Source organism: Podarcis raffonei, chromosome 16 (genome assembly GCF_027172205.1).
Source record: "Podarcis raffonei isolate rPodRaf1 chromosome 16, rPodRaf1.pri, whole genome shotgun sequence".
Taxonomy (NCBI): Eukaryota; Metazoa; Chordata; class Lepidosauria; order Squamata; family Lacertidae; genus Podarcis; species Podarcis raffonei.
The window spans coordinates 9,711,214-9,733,174 of NC_070617.1; the positions used below are offsets into that span (position 1 = coordinate 9,711,214).

At 48.9% G+C, this 21,961-nt stretch overlaps 2 protein-coding genes across 3 annotated transcripts in view; one reads left to right on the forward strand and one right to left on the reverse strand.

Annotated features, from left to right (window-relative positions):
* THBS3 (thrombospondin 3) overlaps positions 1-17,290 on the reverse strand; it is a 41,776-nt gene extending 24,486 nt beyond the window's left edge. The window contains exons 1-9 of one of the 2 annotated variants that reach the window (XM_053368423.1): positions 17,230-17,290; positions 9,335-9,541; positions 7,379-7,635; positions 5,669-5,771; positions 4,871-4,897; positions 3,893-3,975; positions 2,912-2,963; positions 1,561-1,709; positions 238-378 (exon numbers count right to left, since the gene is read on the reverse strand). In XM_053368423.1, coding sequence (XP_053224398.1) covers positions 238-378; positions 1,561-1,709; positions 2,912-2,963; positions 3,893-3,975; positions 4,871-4,897; positions 5,669-5,771; positions 7,379-7,635; positions 9,335-9,506 — 984 coding nt within the window. In that variant the 5' untranslated portion in view covers positions 9,507-9,541; positions 17,230-17,290. Of the gene's footprint in view, positions 1-237; positions 379-1,560; positions 1,710-2,911; positions 2,964-3,892; positions 3,976-4,870; positions 4,898-5,668; positions 5,772-7,378; positions 7,636-9,334; positions 9,542-16,758; positions 16,989-17,229 lie in introns of those variants that run through there. The other variant, XM_053368421.1, reaches the window with a different exon arrangement.
* Positions 1-21,961, forward strand: part of SLC50A1 (solute carrier family 50 member 1) — a 266,552-nt gene that overhangs the window by 203,328 nt on the left and 41,263 nt on the right. The window lies entirely within an intron of this gene.

The window sequence follows — 21,961 nt, forward strand, 5'->3', positions numbered from 1 at the left end:
CTTTTTTAGCAGAAAAGAATGCGGCAAATGCCCCTCTTTGGTGTCAATGGACAGGAAGTTCCCAAGTGTAGATGCTGCTACCTGAAAAGGTTGGTTTCTTACAAATGGGGAATGAGCATTATGCAGCACCAGTAATGGTGCCAGTTCCACCATGTGCCTGGGGCAAAGGAATATAACCGCATGGGCAATCTTGGTTTTATATAAAAGAAACACACACACTCCAAAAAAATTCCTCACCTGTTTGCTGGCTTTGGCATAGTCTGCCCCTACTCCAGATATGAGGTTCCCCTTGTAGCCAGGCGGGCAGGGTTCGCAGCGGAAACCGGGTGCCGTGTTGAGACATTTGGATCCAGGGAAACAGGGGTTGGCATGGGCACACTGTGGACAACAGGAGACCTCGGTTGTGGGTCCTTCATCTTCAAATTGGCGCCAACCCTCAACACCATGCTACCTGCCTATCTCATTTTTTAAAATAATCACTTTGTTTATTAGGTTTTACAAAATTCTCAGGCCCTTCCAATACCCACAAGTTGCTTTCGACGGGTTATACTGATGCATAATAATCACACAAAACTGGCAATTATTCCAAGATAATGTCATCATTTGCTGTGACTCTGTCTTGGTAGCATTAATGCTGGTCTATGACCGTAATAAAGATTTACACTGCTGTGTCGGTAGCAGGATTCCGTTAGGTGTGTTTACTAGAAGTTCCTCTGTTTTGTTTTCTTGAAATCAAATAAAAATTAAGGAATGGCAGATGAAGATGATGGATTTTTTGGAGCTGGCTGACCTGACTGGAAGAATCCGCGATCGGAAGGAAGAGGAACATCAAGAAGAATGGAAGAAATTTAAGGGCTATTTGGCTAGATACTCATACATAAATTAAGTAGAACTACTTGTAAGTACCAAATTGGCCTAGGAGTAAAATAGATTGATTGTTTAACATTATGGATTGAGAGCATTATGAAAAGAAAGAAAGATGTTAATGGAACAAGTTAATTTAATTTGAAAGTGGATATTGGAAAACCGCTAAAATGAGTATTATGGAAACACAGTTAGGGGGGATCTGAGGCTGTCACCTAACAATGTTATTTAAAGTGGGATTCTAACAGTTAAGATATATGTTTGTTTGTTTGTTTGTTGTATGTTTTCTTTTTGTGTTTATTATAAATTTGGAAACCCAATTAAAAAAATTGGGGGGGGGGAATTATTCAACACACACACAAAAAAGGGAAGAGTTAACAGCAGGCAAAAATCGTTCAGAGTTATTGCCCAAGGAAAGAAACCGAACAAAGAAAACACTTGACCTTAAGAAAGCGGGGTGGGACCATTAACCAAGAGCATCTGTAAATCAGCCTAAGAGTTTGTGGTGGAATAAAACTCTTTGCCAAAGAATGACAAATCTGATTTGGCATCGAACTGGAAACTGCGAGGTCACCGAGATCTGAACACGACCGTGTCGACTCCAGCACAGAGGATGATGAATCTGGCTGGCAGCTAAACCTCAGCCTCAGGACGGCCAAATTCCTAGCTGAATGACGCTAAAACTACCGTGCTTACCTCGTTGATGTCGGCACAGTGGGTGCCGTTGCCTTCAAAGCCTGGCGGACAAGGTCCGCAACGGTAGCCCGGGTACTCGTAGGTCTCCATGCAGTCGACGCCGCTGAAGCAAGGATTTGGGTTGCAGCGGGAGCGGTGTTCGTGAAACCCTGTTGTGGGGAGGAGGGGAAATGATGGCAGCGAGGGGTCAAGTCACTGAATACTGGAGCAAAGGAATAATAAGGGGAAGGATGCTGACAACCAGAGCCTGCATCAAGGGTTGGGAATTTGCTCTGGGCCCATATTCCAGTCCTATTGGAGACCCTCCAAGTGCCCCTATTTTCCAGGGACAGTCCCGGATTTACAGAAGCTGTCCCAGTTTCTAATTTGATCCCAGAATGTCCCGCTTTCCCCTAGGACATCCCTATTTTCATCAGAGAATTGTTGGAGGGTATGGATTTATGCAACCCCAGAGCCAAGGAAATAAGTAAATAAACAACCTTTAGAAAATATCTGAAGGCAGCCCTGTATAGGGATTTTTTTGTGTGTTCGATGTTTCATTATGTTTTTATATATGTTGGAAGCTGCCCACAGTGGCTGGGGCAACCCAGTCAGATGGGCAGGGTAGTAATAATAATAATAATAATAATAATAATAATAATAAGGCACGTGACCCACCCACCCACCCACCCACCCCAGAAGGCTGTGCTAGGATGACTGACGTAATCAAGCTTGCGTGCGTATCATCATCATCATCAGATTTTATTGCTCAACCAAATACAGGTTATAGCCAAAAGCAAACAAAAACAAACTCATCTCAAAAACATATTATAGCCAGTGCTTTTTTTTCCTGGGGGGACGCAGGGGGACGCATGCCTCTAACCATTTTGTGAATCTTTGTACTTTTGTCCATTTACTGTACTCATTTTTCCCAATTTGAACTATAAAATGGTGATTTTCTTGAGTCAAAATGAGAGTACCTCTAAACATTTTTGTTAGGAAAAAGAGCACTGATTATAGCACATATGTTTAAAACATTATAAAACACTTCACAGATATACACAAATGGCAGACAACTCTGTGTGCAAGACAGGACTTTAGGGCTTTCCTGAGCTGAGAGGCTTTTAGCACAAACTTCACTGTGTTAAATATAACCAGTTTGTCCATGCCAGACAGCAGGTAATAGATTTTATCGATGTTGCTAAATGTGGCAATCGACTCAAGGGGTCTCTTTAAGTATTTAGTGCTCGGAATTTCACATGACTTACAGCCCAAGATATAATCATGAAGGGTGCTTGCCTCACAGTCCAGGAAAGCACCCAATTTCACGTCATTCAGTCTTTCCCACCCAGTCCCCTCCCTCGGCACTCACCGCACACCTGACATTCCATGATGGTGTTTCGGATCAAAGACATCTCCTTCACCTGGGAAGAACAGAGACACATCACTGTGTGTGCAATGGAGTGTGCCGCAGATGGGGCGCTGGAGCAATGGACAAGGAAATGGGCCAGGAGAGTAGTTTGCAACAACTGCGCAGCAAACCAAACAATACAGAAAAAAATATTTAAAGTTAAAAATAAGAAATCGGGTAGCTGTGAAGTTGTGGGTGAACATATCAGACGACACAGCGATTCTTCAGACAGCTCTTGTTTATTCACAGGCCAGAACAGAACAGAACTGAAGGGTTCACCCAACCTGCTTATATAGAGCTCAGCTACAAAGCAACAGTAACAACTTTCTGTAACTACCCAATCACTGAAGGTCACTTTCAATTCCTTATTTGCATATGCGGACCTGAGTGAAAACTATCGACAGTATCCCCCTGCTGGCCCAGGGTGAGAACTTCAGTACATAACAGTAGCTATTTTGAAAAGATGTACAGTGGTGCCCCGCAAGACGAATGCCTCGCAAGACGAAAAACTCGCTAGACGAAAGGGTTTTCCGTTTTTTGAGTCGTTCCGCAAGACGAATTTCCCTATGGGCTTGCTTCGCAAGATGAAACGTCTTGCGAGTTCTTGCGAGTTTGTTTCCTTTTTCTTAAAGCCGCTAAGCCGTTAATAGCCGCTAAGCCGCTAAGCCGTTAATAGCCGCTAAGCCGCTAATAGCCGTGCTTCGCAAGACAAAAAAACCGCAAGACGAAGAGACTCGCGGAACGGTTTAATTTCGTCTTGCGAGGCACCACTGTATTCTTTGACTCTGACCGAATATAAAAAGTTTTCAGTGTAGGGTTGCCATATTTCAAAAGGTGAAAATACAGACAGACACAAAAGTGGTTGAGATTTGATTTTTTTTTTGCAAAGTTGTATACCCCCCCCCAGGTTGACCTTACCTGGACTTATTGTCCCCCTCTCACCTGGTCTCTCATGTCCTCCTGAAGTTCCATCAGGATCTGGTTGAAAAGGGTGAGTTGTTTCACAAGGGCCCTGGTTTGCTCCCCTGTCACAACAATGGGGGAAAGTCAATTGCCTCGACTTATTTATTTTTATGGAAAATCCATTTATGTACAAGAAAAACCACCTCAGAAGGTGTTTTACAAATGCTGAAAGAAACGCTGAAATCATCAGCAAGAAAGCAACCGTTTAAAACATTTGAAAAATAATTAAGATCGTTGATAATCTAAAAAGCCAGGTCAAAACACAGGCCAGTGTTCCACAGGTCTGGATAGGGTTGCCTAAACAAAGATGTTTTTAGCAGGCACTGAAAAGTGTATCGCAAAGGTGTCTGCCTGACGTGAACAGTTCAGGTGCTGCCCAGCTAAAAGATTGACCTCTTACAAATGCAGAATGAGTATTATGTGGCACGTGTAACAGAACTGGTTGCACTGATCAAAGCTATCAAATGGGAATATTTGGGGTAAAGCAATCTCTGCAGGTAAACTAGTCCCAAGCTGTTAAGGGCTTTATGTACTGCTAGTAACACCTCACAGGGGTTCGCAAGCTTTTTCAGCAGCGGGCCAGTCCACTGTCCCTCAGACCTTGTGGGGGGCCGGACTATATTTTTTTGTGGGGGGGAGAACGATTTCCTTTGCCCCACAAATAACCCAGAGATGCATTTTAAATAAAAGGACACATTCTACTCATGTAAAAACACGCTGATTTCTGGACCATCCGCGGGCCGGATTTAGAAGGCAATTGGGCCGGATCCGGCCCCCGGGCCTTAGTTTGCCCACTCACGCCTTAAGACTTAAGATGCTTGAACCAAGAACATCATTGCCCGCACCACCCAACAAGCTCTGTAACTGAGGAAAAAGCTTGTGCTTAAGAAGACAAGATTTGTTCTGAGACACACATGGATGAGGGGGACGTAACAAAGGAGAAGTCATCAGACTCACCAAAGAGGGAATTGATCACGTTGGATACTGAAAGGGAAAAGAAAACAGAAATAAGATGCTATGAAAGGACTTGAAGAAGTTCAGTAACGCACTGTCAGTTGCTGGTGGCCTCAAAACGGGGATGTGGGCCTCTGCTATCAGAATACAGTGGAACCTCTGTTGTCGAACGTAATCCGTTTCGGAAGACTGCTCGACTTCCGAAATGTTCAACAACCGAGGTGCAATTGCCAGTCGGCAAATTCCTTTCTAAGAAATGGAGAAACGCTTCGACTTCTGAGGCGCGTTTGAAAACGGAAGCATTCACTTCTGGGTTGTTGGCATTTGGGTTCCGAATTGTTCAACTTCTGAAATGTTTGACAACCGAGATTCCACTGTAACTCAGAGGCCACATTCACAGCATCCATTTAAAATGCTCTCATCCCACTTTAAGCAGCCCTGGCTTCCCCAAAAATATTATGGGACCTGTAGTGTGTTAAAGATACCGAAATTGTTTAGGAAACCCCTCCTATCCCTCCCAGCCCCGAACTACAATTCCCAGAGTTCTCTGTGAGATTGGATTGACTGTTAAACCACTCTGGGAATTGTAGCTCGGGGTGGGTTTCCTTACAACTCTTAGCGCCCTGAACAAACGGCAGCTCCCAGAATCCTTTGGGGTTAAAGCGGTCTGACACGGCTTTAAACAGGTTGTGTGAATACGGCCATAGTGGGAATGCTCCACAGGACCCTGAGCCCAGATCCTGAACGTGAACGGAATATCCCGCTCTGGCCGTGCAAATGAAAAGCCGAAGAAATCCTTACCTGTGTTCTGCATGGATTCATCCCCCTGGAAGGGGCATTCGCTTAAGGCTCCAACGCGGCTCATTGAACCTCCGAGAATCAGCTTCAGGGATTCCAAGAAACCCTAAGATGGAAATGGGGGTGAGGAGCAGTGTCAGTACACCTAGGTTGCAATCCCCTAAATGGGGGCAAGTGAGACTAGTAAAGTTCAAGGGCCACATTCGCCTTCCAGGGGCCACATGCAGGCGGTGGGTGGAGCCAGAAGCAAAAGTGGGAGGAGCAATGAATGCAATGCCCCTCCCTTTGTACGGTCGTCTGGTTATTACAAAAACCCCTCTCGAATTCTTCTTCCGGGCAGGCTATTTTAAATCATGAGGAATTCAAGGACACATTCCAGCCTGGCAAAAACATTATAGGAGGGTGCAAAGCAGGGCTGATGAGGGGTATGGCTTGGGAGAGACTTATGAGGGCCAGATACTGCTTTTGCCTCAGGCTTCCTCAGCCTCGGCCCTCCAGATGTTTTGAGACTACCATTCCCATCATCTCTGACCAGTGGTCCCGCTAGCTAGGGATCATGGGAGTTGTAGGCCAAAAGCATCTGGAGGGCCAAGGTTTAGGAAGCCTGGCTTTTCCCAGTCAACTTATCTCACCCAACCCTACCTCACAAGGTTGCTGTACGGATAAACGGCTCAGGACCTCAATCCTGTTCCTCTTCAATAAAGCCTTTGGCTGATAGATATCAGATGCATTTTTAAATGTGTCGTGGAAAGGGGGGGGTGGATTATTGGCTTGGTTTTTGTTCTTGTTTTTATTATGTGCTTTGTGGTTTTTATATTGTAATTTTACGCTGTGTACCGCCCCGAGATCTACAGGTATAGGGTGGAATACAAATTTAATTATAAATAATAATCTAATAATAAAATGAGGGAGTGCTGTAAGAGAGGAAGGCTGAATTTTTCTTCATTAACATAAATCAGCTTCGTAACGTAATAAAAAGCTTCAGCCATTGTCTTATGGAGGAAACAGAAAGGTCAGCACTTAAAGATCCGTTGGGCATTGTGAGAAATAAATCGGCACCACAGGAGCCAACTCCTAATAAAATATTTGAGGGGGCCGGGGGCCCCCAAAGTTGATGGACATTGCCATTCTAATGGTGCATCATGTCATGCGATTATGTGTGGCAGGGCTTAGCTGCCCCCCCCATTAAGTAGTGGGTTGACAAAGCACACGACACAGAGATTTCTCCAAGTGGTTCTTTATAATCCAAGTTGTCAGCCCTGATCATCACACTCTCCCTAGAGATCTTGCCAACCAAGATGGCCCCTTTCTGTATTGCCCCTCCCTTTCATTTGCATAGCCCCGCCCTTCACTTCCCATCCCATTTGTACATTGAAAAGTATCAGAGCAATCAGTGTATTATATAAAAGGCAAACTATCATAATATTGATGACATCTAAAGTAAAAAGTGTTTGGTTTTATTCTAAGCCTTAATTGGAGCTTTAGTCGCCTTACCCAAATAGCATATTATAGCAGTTCAACAACGAACACTATTTATGTAAAAATTAATAATAATGGGGGGGTGTTATTGGGTTATTGTTTTTAACTTTGATTTTGTATATTGTGATCTTTTCTGTGAACCAATCAATCTATCAATCAATCAATCAATCCCTCGGTCACACTAAAGGGTGACGGAACGGCGGCGGCAGCTGGGCTCTTCTTCTTCTCCCTTACCTGCGAGCGGAGGTAGCCTTTCTGTCCCGTCCGAACCTCCACCGCCTCCACCTGCTCCGGGTCGAGGGGCGCCATCTCAGGCTGCCCGGCGCTGGAGTCCACTAGCTTGCAGTCCACGTAAAGCTCCACCGAGAGGCGGCCGCCTTGCAGGCCGCTCATCCGCAGGAGGGCGGTGTGGCTGCGCCCATCGACCAGGTTGGTGTTCTGCAGGTTCACCGAATGCACCTTCCCGTCGGCACGCAGGTATCGGAGGTGGACTGGGGGGAGAGAGAGAAAGAGAAGGGATGGGCATGATGTTCAAAGCTGTGTACAGTCGTACCTTGGTTTTCAAACAGCTTAGTTCTCGAACATTTTGGATCCCGAACGCCACAAACCCGGAAATGACTGTTCCGTTTCGTGAACTATTTTTGAAAGCCGAACGTCCGACAGGGCTTCTGTGGCTTCCGATTGGCCGCAGGAGTTTCCTGCAGCCAGTCAGAAGCCGCGCTTCAGTTCCGAACATTTTGGAAGTCAAACGGACTTCCGGAACGGATTCCGTTCAACTTCCAAGGTACGACTGCAAATGCTATAGTTGCGATGGCCAACTCCTTAGACATGTAAATGGATTCACCCCGATAACTGTCCCCAGTTAAATACAGTGGTACCTCGGGTTACATACGCTTCAGGCTACATACGCTTCAGGTTACAGACTCCGCTAACCCAGAAATATTACCTCGGGTTAAGAACTTTGCTTCAGGATGAGAACAGAAATCGCACGGTGGCGCAGCGGCAACAGGAGGCCCCATTAGCTAAAGTGGTGCTTCAGGTTAAGAACAGTTTCAGGTTAAGAACAGACCTCTGGAACGAATTAAGTACTAAACCCGAGGTACCACTGTATAGCGGACACACGGCACACCAATTAAATGAATTTCTACAATTTACCACAGGCTATCTTTGGGGGGTCTTGGGGGGGGGGCTTCATTCCAAGAGTCTCAGGCAGGGGTTGATCGAACAACAAAAGTTTTATTTACGGAGAAAAAAGGTTGGTAAAACAAAGTTGGGTCAGGAGATGCGTTTCTTTCAGGTCGAAGTTAACTTATTACAGTGGTACCTCAGTTTACGAACTTAATCCGTTACTGAAATCCGTTCTTAAACCAAATCCATTCTGAAACTGAGGCGCATTTTCCCTAATGAGGCCTCTTGCTGCCGGTGCCCTTCCACTTTTCGGCTTCCGTTCATAGACTGAGGTAAAGTTCGCAAACCGGAACACTACTTCTGGTTTTGCGGAGTTCGTAAACCGAATACAGTGGTACCTCGGGGTACAGACGCTTCAGGTTACAGACTCCGCCAACCCAGAAATATTACCTCGGGTTAAGAACTTTGTTTCAGGATGAGAACAGAAATCTTGCTCTGGTGGCATGGTGGCAGCAGGAGGTCCCATTAGCTAAAGTGGTGCTTCAGGTTAAGAACAGTTTCAGGTTAAGTACGGACCTCCGGAATGAATTAAGTTCTTAACCTGAGGTACCACTGTAGTTCGTTAACAGGGCTGTTTGTAAAACGAGGTACCACTGTACTTAAACTCAGGACTCCGCCCCTCCCCAAGCTGGAGCAACAGTTAGGAATCAGCTTGCAATTTTTTTTAAAAAAACAACCAACCAATCTGGGAATTGTAGTTTGTTATAGGTGCTAAGAGTTTTTAGGAGACCCCCTTCCTACAATTCTCAGAGCGGCTTATCGCTCAATCTCTCTTCCCAGGCAACTCCAGGAATCAGAGGGGAACAGGGGGACTCTGAACGACTCCCGGCGCCTTTAACAAACTACAGTTCCCAGGGGTCTTTGCAGGAGGGGAGCTGTGGCAAATGCTGCTTTAAATGCTCAGTGCAGGTGGGCCCTGAGACATTCTGGGCCCTTTTCTTTCCCCCTGGCGCCTGGACAGGGTGGCGGGTTCAGATCCTAGGTCTCCTCACTCTCACGCACCTTTGTTGGTCTTGCCCACCACCGTGGCTTCGAGCCAGCGGCTGTTGTCCTTCTTGTAGTAAAGCCCAAACAACACCCCCCCTTGCTTGGGGGGCAGGCGGAAGGTGGAAAGCAGGTAGAGGTCACGGACGGTCAGCAGCTCCGTACGGATCTTCTCGGCCACATTGGCCATATGCCTGGGCTCCGTCACCGACAGGAGGTCAAGTACTAGGGGAGGAGCAGCGGGAGAGCAGAGGTCAGGCATTGGCAGAACCGGCTGTCCGTCACAGAAGAAAAAGAGTTTGTGTCGTGGCACTTTCTCCCTCTGCCTGTCTGATGCATAGCTCGGTGGGGGGAACAACTGCTTTGCATCCAGAACGTCCGAGGTTCAATCTCCAGTGGCATCTTCACACAGGGCTGCTTGAAACCCTGGAGAGAGCTGCTGCCAGTCAGTGTGGACAATACTGAACTAGATGGACCAACAGCCTGATTCATAGAATCATAGAATTGCGTGGCGAGTTCCCGCCCCCCCCCAGTGGAAATAAAGACACATGACACAGTTATTAAGGTTAATGGGCTAAATAAGGCCACAACTTTGTTGGTTACAGGTGATGAGCGGTATTGGCTTAGGCACATAGCTGTCAACCATCCCTTATTTGGTGGGAAAGTCCCTTATCCCAGCGCCGTGTCCCACTGCTGTCCCTTATTGATGATGTCCCTTAAATTTCCCGGGTTTCAAAGGAAGCAGCCCCTCTCCCTCCCTCCCTGCCGGCCAGGGAGGAGGGAGGCTCCAGCTGTGTTGCTTGGCTGCGTTGCTCACCCAATAAGGAGTCTAAGAACGACTGGAGGGTGGAGCTTGCATGCTTTGTGCCAATCAAATCGGCTGCATTGCCTGGGTACTCGCCTTTGCTCAGCACTTCCCAGCAGAGAGGTGACGGTGGTTTTCCTTGCTACGCTGTGAGAACCACCGCTTGAGGCTTTGTTTGGCTGCTGGCTGGGCTTTCTGCCTTTGGCTCGGAGGGGCTCAGAAGTTGAACATACCTGTGCTTGGAAAATCCCTTATTTTGGCTGCTGATCCCTTATTTTCGAGGCTGCTGGTCCCTTATTTTCAAATATGTAAGTTGACAGCTATGCTTAGGCATTGGTCCTAACCGACTATATCCGGCTTCAGCCTGTCCGCTTGAAGATCGGGAAGGGCTAACCACCAGTAGGGGGAGTCCTGCTGATGCACATCAACTAGGAATTCCCCCGGGGGTCACCGCTCGGGGGGGGGGCTTAGGCCCTCACCTCCATAGGCTTCAGATAGGGCCATGCCCCCTGGAATCCTTTATTGGAATACCCTTCAATATGTGGGGCAGGTGATGGCACTTCCTCCCCTCTTCCATCTACATAACAATATCATACCAATACCTAACCGCCAATACCAAGAAAGTTGTGACGATTTGCTACGAGGCAGGCGAAAACCAAGTGGCTGGTGCCAGTTTGCCAAGTGGAAAAAAATCCTACCAGGCCCCTCAACGGCGACCAACCAAGGTCCATAGCAAGGTCAAGGACGAAAACCTTAAAGGGTGGGAGGGTGGGAAAAGCAGGAACAGCTGGAGGTGGCAAAAGAGGGAGATCCCCGTCTGCACCAGCGATAAATAGGGCAGGCCATGCCCCCCCCCCGAGCCAGCCAAATTGACTGTCCAGGGGCTGACGCGGCCGGGGATTCCCTCAATTGCGCGGAGGCTGAGAGCCAGCCACCGCGTGCGTGGTGGGGGCGTGAAGCCTGCAACACCACCTCCTTTGGCAGGGCGGAAGTGGCTTTGTAGAGTTGGGATCATCTCGTTCAACCCCCCGCAATGCAGGAATATGCAGCTGTCCCATATAGGGCTTGAATCTGCAACCTTGATGTTATCAGCACCACGTTCCAACCAACTGAGAACCATGAGGACTGAAACCTTACCGGTCTATTTAAGGCAGGCATAGGCAAACCCAGATGTTTTGGGACTGCAACTCCCACCATCCCTAGCTAACAGGACCAGTGGTCAGGGGTGATGGGAATTGTAGTCTCATAACATCTGGAGGGCCAAGTTTGCCTATGCCTGATTTAAGGGAAGGGCCATAGCTCGGTGGTGGGATCTCTGCTCTGTGTGAACAAAATCCTGGGTTCGAGTCCCGGTATCTCTAGGTAGGGCTGGAAGAGACTCCCTTTCTAAAACCCTGGAGAGCTGCTGCCAGTCAGTGCAGTCAGTACCAACCAATGGTAAGAGGCAGCTGCCTATGCGAGCCAAGAAGGCCACAGACAATTTCCAAGTGTTCTGCAGGACGGCGGGTAAGTTTGGCTCAGGAAAAGATGCTTCGCTTTTAGAGCCAAGCGCAACTCCTGATCTCCACACAAGGTGGCAGGCTAGATGAGTTTCAACCTTTCCCAACCCTCCACCTAAAGTAAGGTCTTCTTGACTTTAGGATTTTACATATTTCACACCCTCCAACATTTCTCCTATGAAAATAGGGACATCCCATTCCACAATGATGATTTTACTATTTATACCCCATGCATCTTCCTGGGTTGCCCCAGCCACTCTAGGCAGCTTCCAACATATATAAAAACATAATAAAACATTAAACATTTTTTTAAAACCTTCCCAGTTCAGGATTGCCTCCACACCCTCCAACATTTCTCCAATGAAAATGGGGATGTCCTAAGGAAAAGAGGGACATTCCAGGATCAAATAAAAAAAGAGACGCCTTCTCTAAATCAGGGATGTCCCTGGAAAATAGGGACGCTTGGAGGGTTTGTTATTCTCATCTACCTTGATTTCTCTGCCCTCCTTTCACATCAGGATAATTTACTGCATTTTCAGAACAAAATGCAACCATCCAGCTCGTTCCTGCGTCAAAACATTATCCACTGCAATGCAATTTCATGTGTGTGTGTGTTTTGTTTTTATGATTGGAATTATTATAATTTAAAGGCAGGGTGTGTTGCCTTGAGTGTGTCTAGCTGAATGTCTCTTTCATTTGCAGCCGCAGCAGACAATGTGGCAGGACTGGCCCACTCACCCATGTAACTCACTTCATGTAACTGAGTCACTGCAGAATAATACCAGGATGGAGACTGGTGTAGCAGGGAGGTCAGCGCAGTGGGAACATACTGGCAGGAAGTCTAGTTCTGCTGGTGAGTTTGGTCAACTTTGCTGCTGCTGAGCCCTGCCTCTCTCCAACTCAGTATGCCGCCTGCTGCCTCACTCCAGAAAGGATATTGTTTAGCTGGGAAAGGTTCAGGGAAGCGAAATTAAAATTACCAAGGGGATGGACTGAAAGGTTGCAGTGTCTGGGAATTCTTAGTTTAGAGAAAAGGTGATATGATAGAAGTTTATAAAAATTATGCCCGGCATGGAGAAATTGGATAGGGAGAAGTTTTTCTCCCTCTCTTATAACGCTAGAACTCATGAATATCCAATCAGTGGCGGGGCGTGGGGTGGGGGCCAGAGGGACGGCTTCCCCAGGTGAAAAATTGTTAGGGGCACAAAATTTTGACACCCGGTGCTGCTTCAACATAGCTGCGCGCTTGCATCGCTGGGCTCTGTTCAAAACGGCTTCTCCGTGCAAACCAGGAACTGACCTCTCCAGACAATGGAATGGCTCTTCTTTTCTTATCTCTGCAGCTTCAGGGCAGTTGAATGCCTCCGTTTCCCTCCCGCCCACACACACACGCTGCCCCGGGCACTAGCAACCCATGCTACACCACTGCAATGAAGCTGAATGTTGGAACAGATAAAAGAAAGTCTTTCTTTGTTAAACTGTGGAACTCACTCCCACAAGAGGCATTGATGGCCACCAGCTTGGATGGCTTTAAAAAAGGTAAAGGGACCCCTGACCATTAGGTCCAGTCGTGACCGACTCTGGGGTTGCGGCGCTCATCTCGCTTTATTGGCCGAGGGAGCCGGCGTACAGCTTCCGGGTCATGTGGCCAGCATGACTAAGCTGCTTCTGGCGAACCAGAGCAGCGCACGGAAACGCCGTTTACCTTCCTGCCGGAGCAGTACCTATTTATCTACTTGCACTTTGACGTGCTTTCGAACTGCTAGGTTGGCAGGAGCAGAGACCGAGCAACGGGAGCTCACCCCATCGCGGGGATTCGAACCGCTGACCTTCTGATCGGCAAGTCCTAGGCTCTGTGGTTTAACACACAGTGCCACCCGCGTGCCTTGGATGGCTTTAAGAGGACAAATTCTTGGAGGAAAAGTCTGTCCATGGCTACTAGCCATGATGGCTACATTCTACCTCTACTGTCAGATGCATTCTGCCTTTAGGTACCCGTTGCAGGGAGTCGCAAGTGGGCAGAGTGTTCTTGTGCTCAGGTTCTGGTCGGCCACTGCGAGAGTAGATGGAGTAGATTGGCCCTTGGCCTGGTCCAGCAGGCTGTCCTTGTGTGCTTATGGAAGGCACGGCAAATCCTGGGAAAAGGGGGCCTCCGGCTTGCAGCCTTCCAGCCCGATATTTATTTACAAGAATGGATTGAGCACACTGTCTCCGTTCAAGCACACAGAAGCCTTTGCATCTACTGGGGGTTCTGTGGTCTCCTTCTGGGCAGGAGGAGAGGGTCCATATTCACAGCCTCACCACCCGCCCCGGGCCAGACCTCCCAAAGGTGTGTGCGGTGTCTGATAAAGAGTCCACCTGGAACATCCTCGGATTCCACTCCCTGGCACAGAAGTCGGGGCAGATCCTGCCCAGAACTTTGAGTACAAACAGATTAACTATATATATCTAAAACCAGGAATACCGTTAACACTTAATTTGGACAGCTGCTACGGAAAGGAATGTTACAGCTGTTGGCGACGATTTGGACCCTGGATGGATTAACAACTTGCCTGGTTTTTTTTTTGGGGGGGGGGTAGTTGGCTGCCAGTCTGAGCAGCACAGAACCTTGTCACAGAGTTAAGCATAAGAGGAAAAGACCATGGGAATCTGCCTTACACTGAATCAGACTATTGGTCCATCTAGGCTAGTGTTGCCTACACTGACTGGCAGCAGCTTTCAGATGGGGTCTTTCTCCCAGTCCTACCTGGAGATGGTGGGGATTGAACCTGGGACCTTCTGCATGCAAATCAGGGGCTTGATTCATCCCCTGTTCACACATGCATCGGGACAAAGCATCGGAATGGACTGTGCCACTTGGACTCCAAGTGAAGGGGAGGTTTTATTCCACCCCTCCGCAACACACGCAAATGCTCCTCTCTGTAAAAAGCTCCCTGCCCACTGCTCTCCCTGAAGTGCTACATTTCTCCTTGCAGAGAGTTCAATTGTTTTTTGTATGTGGAGGGAGAAGCTTCCCAAAGTGCCTGGAGTGATACAGTCCATTCTATTGCTTTATTTCGGTTATCTGTAAACCCTGATCGAATGGTCTGTACCGCTTCAGGCCATAGGTGGGAAACACCACATTAAGATGACAACAAATCCCCACAAGCAGAAACACAGCTCATCAGGGAGATGTGTCCTAGGAGACCAACGCTTTGCCTTTGGAGCTGGCTTTCTCCATGCAGGGAAAGGATGGTAGGGCAGCATTCAAAAATGTGGCATCCCCCCCGCAACAACATTTGAAGCGCTGAACTCTTAAACTTATGATATTATCTCAGTCCCCCTCTACTTCTTCACCACCACACTTCATCACTTGTTAGATTTGCAGAACTAAGAACATCAGCACCAATATATTGCTTTATTTATTGATGCTAAACTATTTCTTTACATTGACAGCCAGGGAACCTTAAATGTTTAGAATGTCTAACTCGAGAGAGTCGGGTTCAGAAGCTCAATGTCTCTTGGCCCAGCCTACTTCGGAGGGATGTTGTGAGGATAAAGGGAGAAGGAGGAAGATGTAAACTACCTTGAGCTTCTCGGAGGAGAGAGAGGGGGGATAAAAGGTAAAGGTAAAGGGACCCCTGACCATTAGGTCCAGTCGCGGATGACTCTGGGGTTGCAGCACTCATCTCGCTTTATTGGCCAAGGGAGCCGGCGTACAGCTTCCGGGTCATGTGGCCAGCATGACTAAGCCGCTTCTGGCGAACCAGAGCAGCGCACGGAAACGCTGTTTACCTTCCTGCCGGAGTGGTACCTATTTATCTACTTGCACTTTGACGTGCTTTCGAACTGCTAGGTTGGCAAGCAAGGGGATAGAAAGATGATTTATAAAAAGCAGATCCGAACGTGTGTGTCATGGGATTAGAGATGGCCATAGTGACTTGGGGAGAGGGAGGGTTAAATTGCTGTCCTCCTTGCCATCTTCCCTTCCTTCTCTTACTCAGAGTTGCAGCATCTGCTTTGAGGCGAAAGGTCTCGCCGTTCAATCCCTGGCATCTCCAGCAGGGCTGAGAATGCCGTCGTCCGCCTCCCAAACCCTGGAGACTCCCTGTCCAAGCTAGGGGGACTAAGAGTCTGACTGCAAGGAAACATCTTGCTTAAATAAGCCCTTAATCCAGAGTCATGAGGACTGGAATCTTACTTTAGATTTAAGGGAAGGACTATAGCTCAGAAGCAGAGCATCTTCTCTGCATGCAGAGGGTTCAGTCCCCGATGGCATTTCCAGGTGAGGCAGGAAAAGATACCTGCTAGTTGGAGCAGCAGTCCGCGTATCGTCCGATGCTCCTGTTTAAATCAGCCTCCCAACATGAGAAGGAACCTGGGACATTCTGAATTCAAACCACATGCTCTGCTGTTAGGTGGTGGTTCTTCCCAGAAATGTGAAGCAAGAATCCAGATCTTGTGGTTTCGGATAAAAGGTCGACAGTATTGAGCCAGTTGGACCAGTGGTTTGGCTATTGATCAGTGCCCTCTGTTGTGATTTAAAGCAACCATGAGGACTAGAATCTTACTCTGTGTTTAGAAAAGGTCCATTTTTGCATTCGGCTGATTTAAACAGATTGTCTCATATACAAGTCAGACCACTTGGTCCATCAAACTCAGGACTGTCGACACTGACTGGCAGCAATTGGACCATTGGGTCCACCTAGCTCGGTATGACCAACACTGACTAGCCCCATGCTGCCAACACTGACCAGCAGCAAAAAAGACCACTGAGTCTGTCTAGCTCAGGATTGTCGACACTGACCGGCAGCAATCAGAGCACTGGGCAGCAATCGGACCATCGAGTCCCCCTAGCTTGGCGTCACCAAGACTCACTCCATCCATCTAGCTCCGCGCTGCCAACACTGACCGGCAGCAATCAGAGCACTGGGTCCGCCTGGTCGACACTGACCGGCAGCAATCCGACCACTGGGTCCGCCTGGTCGACACTGGCTGGCAGCATCTCTCCAGCAATCCCTCCCCGTGGTCGAACCCGGCACCTTCTGCCCCTAAACCAGAGCTCGGGCACCGCTTCCGGACGAGCGAGCCCTTCGGGGATCGAACCCGGGACTTTGGCTGGGCTTGGACCGAGCGCGCCGTCCCCGCCGCCCGCTTACCTTGCAGCCCCTGCCTGGCTGCGCCCGCTGCGCCCAGGAGGAGGAGAAGGAGGAGCGGGAGGCGGCGGAGGGCGGCCGGGGGTCTTCGCAGGAGCCGCTCCATCCTCGCAGCTTCCAGGCGCAGGAGGAGGAGCGGGGCGTGGACGGGCGGCCGGCGGGGCGGCCGGCGGGGGCGGCGGGTGGGGGCGCTCCGAGGAAGGGGCGGCGCCGCCGCAGGGACAAAGGGCAGCGGCGGCAGCAGCGGCAGCCGAGGCTCGCTTGCAACGGCGCGGCCGAAGAAGCGCTGCCTCCTCCGGCGTCCCTCGCTCCCCTTCCGCGATCCGAGCCGAGCCCTCCCTGCCTCTGCGCCCGCGGATCGGAGCAGGTTTCCGGGCGGGGTGGGGGGCACGGATCGGGGGGAACAGGGCGGGCTGGGGATGCTCTGCTCGCCCTCCCAAAAGGAAAAAGAAAAAGGGAGCACGACTACAGGACCTCGCCTGTCCTCAACGAGAACCAAGTCGCGGCGTCCGGGCTCCTGTCCCTTTAAGGAGTCGCTTGCAGTCGCGGGATTCCATCTGATGTGCGCGCTCCCCCCGCCCACTAACACACATCAAAAAGATGCAATGAGGGGAGAAAGCTGCACGGGGTGGAATTTTCCGTCCCGGGATCGCTCTTAAAGCGGCAGGAAACGCTGCTGGACCGGATCGAAAGAGGGTTCCCTCCAGTCCAGCGTGGGCTTTCCGTCCGGTGGCCAAGCCAAATAAACAGCATACTGCTGCGACAGGGGCAGCAGAATATGCCCCTCTGCTGTCGTTGGGCCCAGTAACTGGTAATGAGGTAGACTGCCCCTGATCCTGGAGGCTCAGTTCTTGGTCCTCAGGGCAGATAGATAGATAGATAGATAGATAGATAGATAGATAATTTATTATGGTTGGAGACCAGCTTATAAAACGCACTTGGGGGTACAGTCACAGAAAGAAAACAAACAATTAAAACAATGTACAACAATAAATTAAAAATTTATAAATGTGATAAGCATATAGACACTTAAAACTTTAGGATAAACTGCCGCAGGGAGCAGACTCAGAGTCACCCATGGAACCGAGTTTGGGAATTTTCTTAACGAACTAGTTTGAGTCGGGAGATGGTCTGCGCCTACAGATCTGTACACAGAATCTGGTGACCATCCAAGTCGTCTTCTGATCTTTGCCTAACAAGAAAAGGTCAATTTTTGCTTTTCCTGGAGGTCAGCGAGCCTCACCAGCAGGGGATCAATGGTCTCACTACGTGCCTCTTCATAAAAGGGACATCTAAAGAACAAGTGCTCTGGGCTTCCTATCTCCCCCAATGAACAGGCGCAAAGTCTCTGAGCATACGGGATTTTTTTAAAGGCTCCTTGCAGGAACGGCAAGGGCAGAGCCGAGCTTCTGGCAAGTGTAAAGACCCTTCTTGCATTTTTAGATACGAGAAAGAAGAGACATGCTGCCGGTGTGGCTATATATCTCTCGATTTCTCCAATTTTATAGTCGGGGCACCTTGAGCAGTCCTGTTGTCTCTTGGTGTCTATGATTCTTTGCCTGACTGTAGCTTTTCCCTGGCCCAACCCCAGGCTTAGAAGGCCTTGAGGGGCAAAACCCAGTTTCTGAAGGGGGTTCAGGACTGCTGTCTGCCAGGGTCCGCAGAGCAAATAGCCGCTGCTAGCCAAACAACGGAACATGTCTTGGGGCTCCTCCACACTTCTGCTTGTCCCTGGGGGAAACGGAAAAGCACTTGGACCTGTGCTTTAGAGGCACAAGAGGAGCAAAGTGTGAGCGAGTCCCTGGCGATTCTTTATCAGAAGGGCACTGGCAGACTGCAGAAGAAGCACCAAACAGGAAAGTCCTGGGGTTCTGGTTTCAAAAGGTGGCCCGTCAGATGCACCCACTGAAGGGGGGTAGATGGCTGCCCCCTGCCCAAACTATTGGTTCTGCAGGGTGTGATGTTCACAGGCAGGCTGCCTCTGAAGATGGCATGTTGACTCTTGAATTTATTAAGAATAAGGTAAAGGGACCCCTGACCATTAGGTCCAGGCGTGGCCGACTCTGGGGTTGTGGCGCTCATCTCGCTTTATTGGCCGAGGGAGCCGGCATACAGCTTCCGGGTCACGTGGCCAGCATGACCAAGCTGCTTCTGGCGAACCAGAGCAGCGCACGGAAACGCCATTTACCTTCCCGCCAGAGCAGTACCTATTTATCTACTTGCACTTTGAGGTGCTTTCGAACTGCTAGGTTGGCAGGAGCAGGGACCGAGCAACGGGAGCTCACCCCATCACAGGGATTCGAACCGCCGACCTTCTGATCAGCAAGTCCTAGGCTCTGTGGTTTAACCCACAGCGCCACCCATGAACGTAAAAAGAGTCCTCCTGGACCAGATCAAAGGCCCGACTTGCCCAGCATCCTGTTCTCCCAGGGGCCAACTTGGTGCCTATGGGAACACCACAGCTAGGAAGACCTGGGTGCAATAATCCCCTCTGTACTTGTGGCTCCCAGCCACTGATATTCAGAGGCACCTTAGTACCCCACCAAGAGTAGAGCTGAAACACAGCCATTGAGGTTATATTCTCCATGGATTCCTCTAGCCCAGGGGTAAGCAAACTTTTTCAGCAGGGGGCCGGTCCACTGTCCCTTAGACCTTGTGGGGGGCCGGACTATATTTTGGGGGAAAAATTCCTATGCCCCACAAACAACCCAGAAATGCATTTTAAATAAAAGCATGCATTCTACTCATGTAAAAACACCAGGCAGCCCCCACAAATAACCCAGAGATGCATTTTAAATAAAAGGACACATTCTACTCATGTAAAAACATGCTGATTCCCAGACCGTCCGCGGGCCGGATTGAGAAGGCGATTGGGCCGCATCCGGCCCCTGGGCCTTAGTTTGCCTACTCATGCTCTAGCCCTCTTTCAAAGCTGTGCCTCACTGTGGCAGTGAATTCCATCGTTTAATTATCACTTGAATAAATAAGTCCTTTCTTTTATCTGTCCTGAATGGATGTCCAGTGGATATCGGGGACTGAATGAGAAACTTGCCTGTGCCTAGGATGTGCTTCCCATTAACAGGAAGAAATATGGGGCGAGATCCCTTGAAAGCTTGGGGAGGACATCACTACCAGCTGGCAACCTTCCCTCGGAAACAGCCCAGCAATGCATCACTTGCAGGAGAGTACATGGTTGTGCTTGGCTCACGAGTACAATGGATCCGTGAAGGCCGGCATGAACTGAGGATGCACAGCTGGAGATGCAAGAAAAATTGGATCTAGTTTGCATCTAAAAGCAAACCTACCTAATTAGCCCTTTCAGAAAGAACGCACAAACCAAAACAAAGCCATCTTTCCAAATTCTCACTTCTCCGAATTTCTGCAACGTGGTTCCCCAGCCAAGTCATGGTTACAAAAATGCATGTTTTGGTAAAGAGTGTGTTGAAACCCTATGTGAGTGAAAATAACACACAATAAGGCATTGCATCATATTAGGGAAAATGGCTTTGCAAAAAAAAAAGTGTCTATCAGGCGAAATTGCATACAAGAATGCGTCTGTTGGGAGAAATTCACACTAACGTGCTGTTATCTCATAGAAACCTAGGGACCCTGAGGATCATTCTAGTCCAAGTCCTTGCAATGCAGGAATTTGCAGCTGTCTGGGATCGAACCTGCAACCTCGGTGTTGTCAGCAATACGCTGTAACCAACTGAGCTATCCAGCTAAAATGCATTATAAATAAATAAATAAACAAACTGCAGACTGATGTGGAAAACTGAATAGATCAGAAAAATGAGAAACTGGGAAAAACCTGAATGGACAGATTCGCCTAGAATATATCCCAAATTGCCAGTGACAATGCTCTTGGGTTTTATGGCAGATGAGTCAATGCAGAAAGGACACTTTGGCACCAATTCAGTGTCTACTTCACAAACACACACACACACACACACCATTCCAGCTGCTCATATTGTTTCTGGCCTGATGCTCCCAGCATAATCTTTGTAATGGGATGCCTCGTGGGAAACCATTCCTAAATGAAATAAATCTTCCTCCTCCTCCCTAGCTTGTGTAGACAAGGACTGTCCCATCTCTGTTCCCCTTTGCCCCACCACCCTCTCTCCTCCGATGGATCCTTGGTCTGGGCTCTTGTCTTGCACAGAGCTTCCAAGATGACCTCATTGTTTTTCTTCCAAGACTTGGGTCGGCTCCCAGGAGCTGGAGAGGGGTGCTTTTTTTGTTTTTTACTGCTGTTGAGGTTTGGCCCAGATCCCTCTCTCCACCCAGCGAGCAGCAGGATTGCGGGCACGTGGCATGTCCTAGGGATGAAGGGAATCCCCTTCCCATTTTTCAGAGGCGGCGGGGGGTGAGCGAGCAGGGAATACATATTCTGAGAAGTCTCCCCGCAAGGTGCATTTTTCTGTGGCTGAAAACGAGTGCATCCCTTGCAGGACCCAATGGAAGCGGGAAGCCCAGATGTTATTCCTGCACACATACACACCCATCAGTATGGGGCACAGTTATCTTAGGAACATAGGAACACAGGAAGCCAGTCCATTTGGTCCATCTAACTCAGTATTCACAACACTGACTGGCAGCAGCTGTCTAGGCTTTCAGGCAGTGGGTTTCTCCGAGCCCTACCTGGAGATATAAGGGATTGTAGCTCTACCGTTGAGCTACAAGCCCTTCCGCTAAAAATAAATCAATATTCCAGTTCTCATGGTCCCAAATAAAGGGTTGGTTGAAATAGGAACAGAGGGTTCTCCAGTACCCATCCCATGAGACTCAGGAGGTCTGGAGATGCTCTGTTACTGAGACTTCCCCGTGGTTTGTGGGTCGGCAAAAAGCACAAGCCTCCTGTGGAACTCCCTGCCCCAAGAAATTAGGCTATCTTCCTCTCTGTTTGCATTCTGTCCAAATCATAATCATATATTTATTTGTACCCTGCCCATCCAGCTAGGTTGCCCCAGCTACTTAGGGCAGCTTTTGCCTTTCAAACTTTCGGTTCTGCCGCTGATTAATTCAATTTAATGTGAACTCCGGTTTTGGTGTTTTCCGTGTGCGATGGCCAGCCTACTCAGAGCAGACCCATGGAAATGAATAAAGTTAGTCGTGCCCGTTGATTTCGCCCTTGACACACACAAAAATGTGTTTCAGCCCTCTGTGAAATAGGGAGACGCAGCTGTCGGTGGCTGGGGCAGGACCT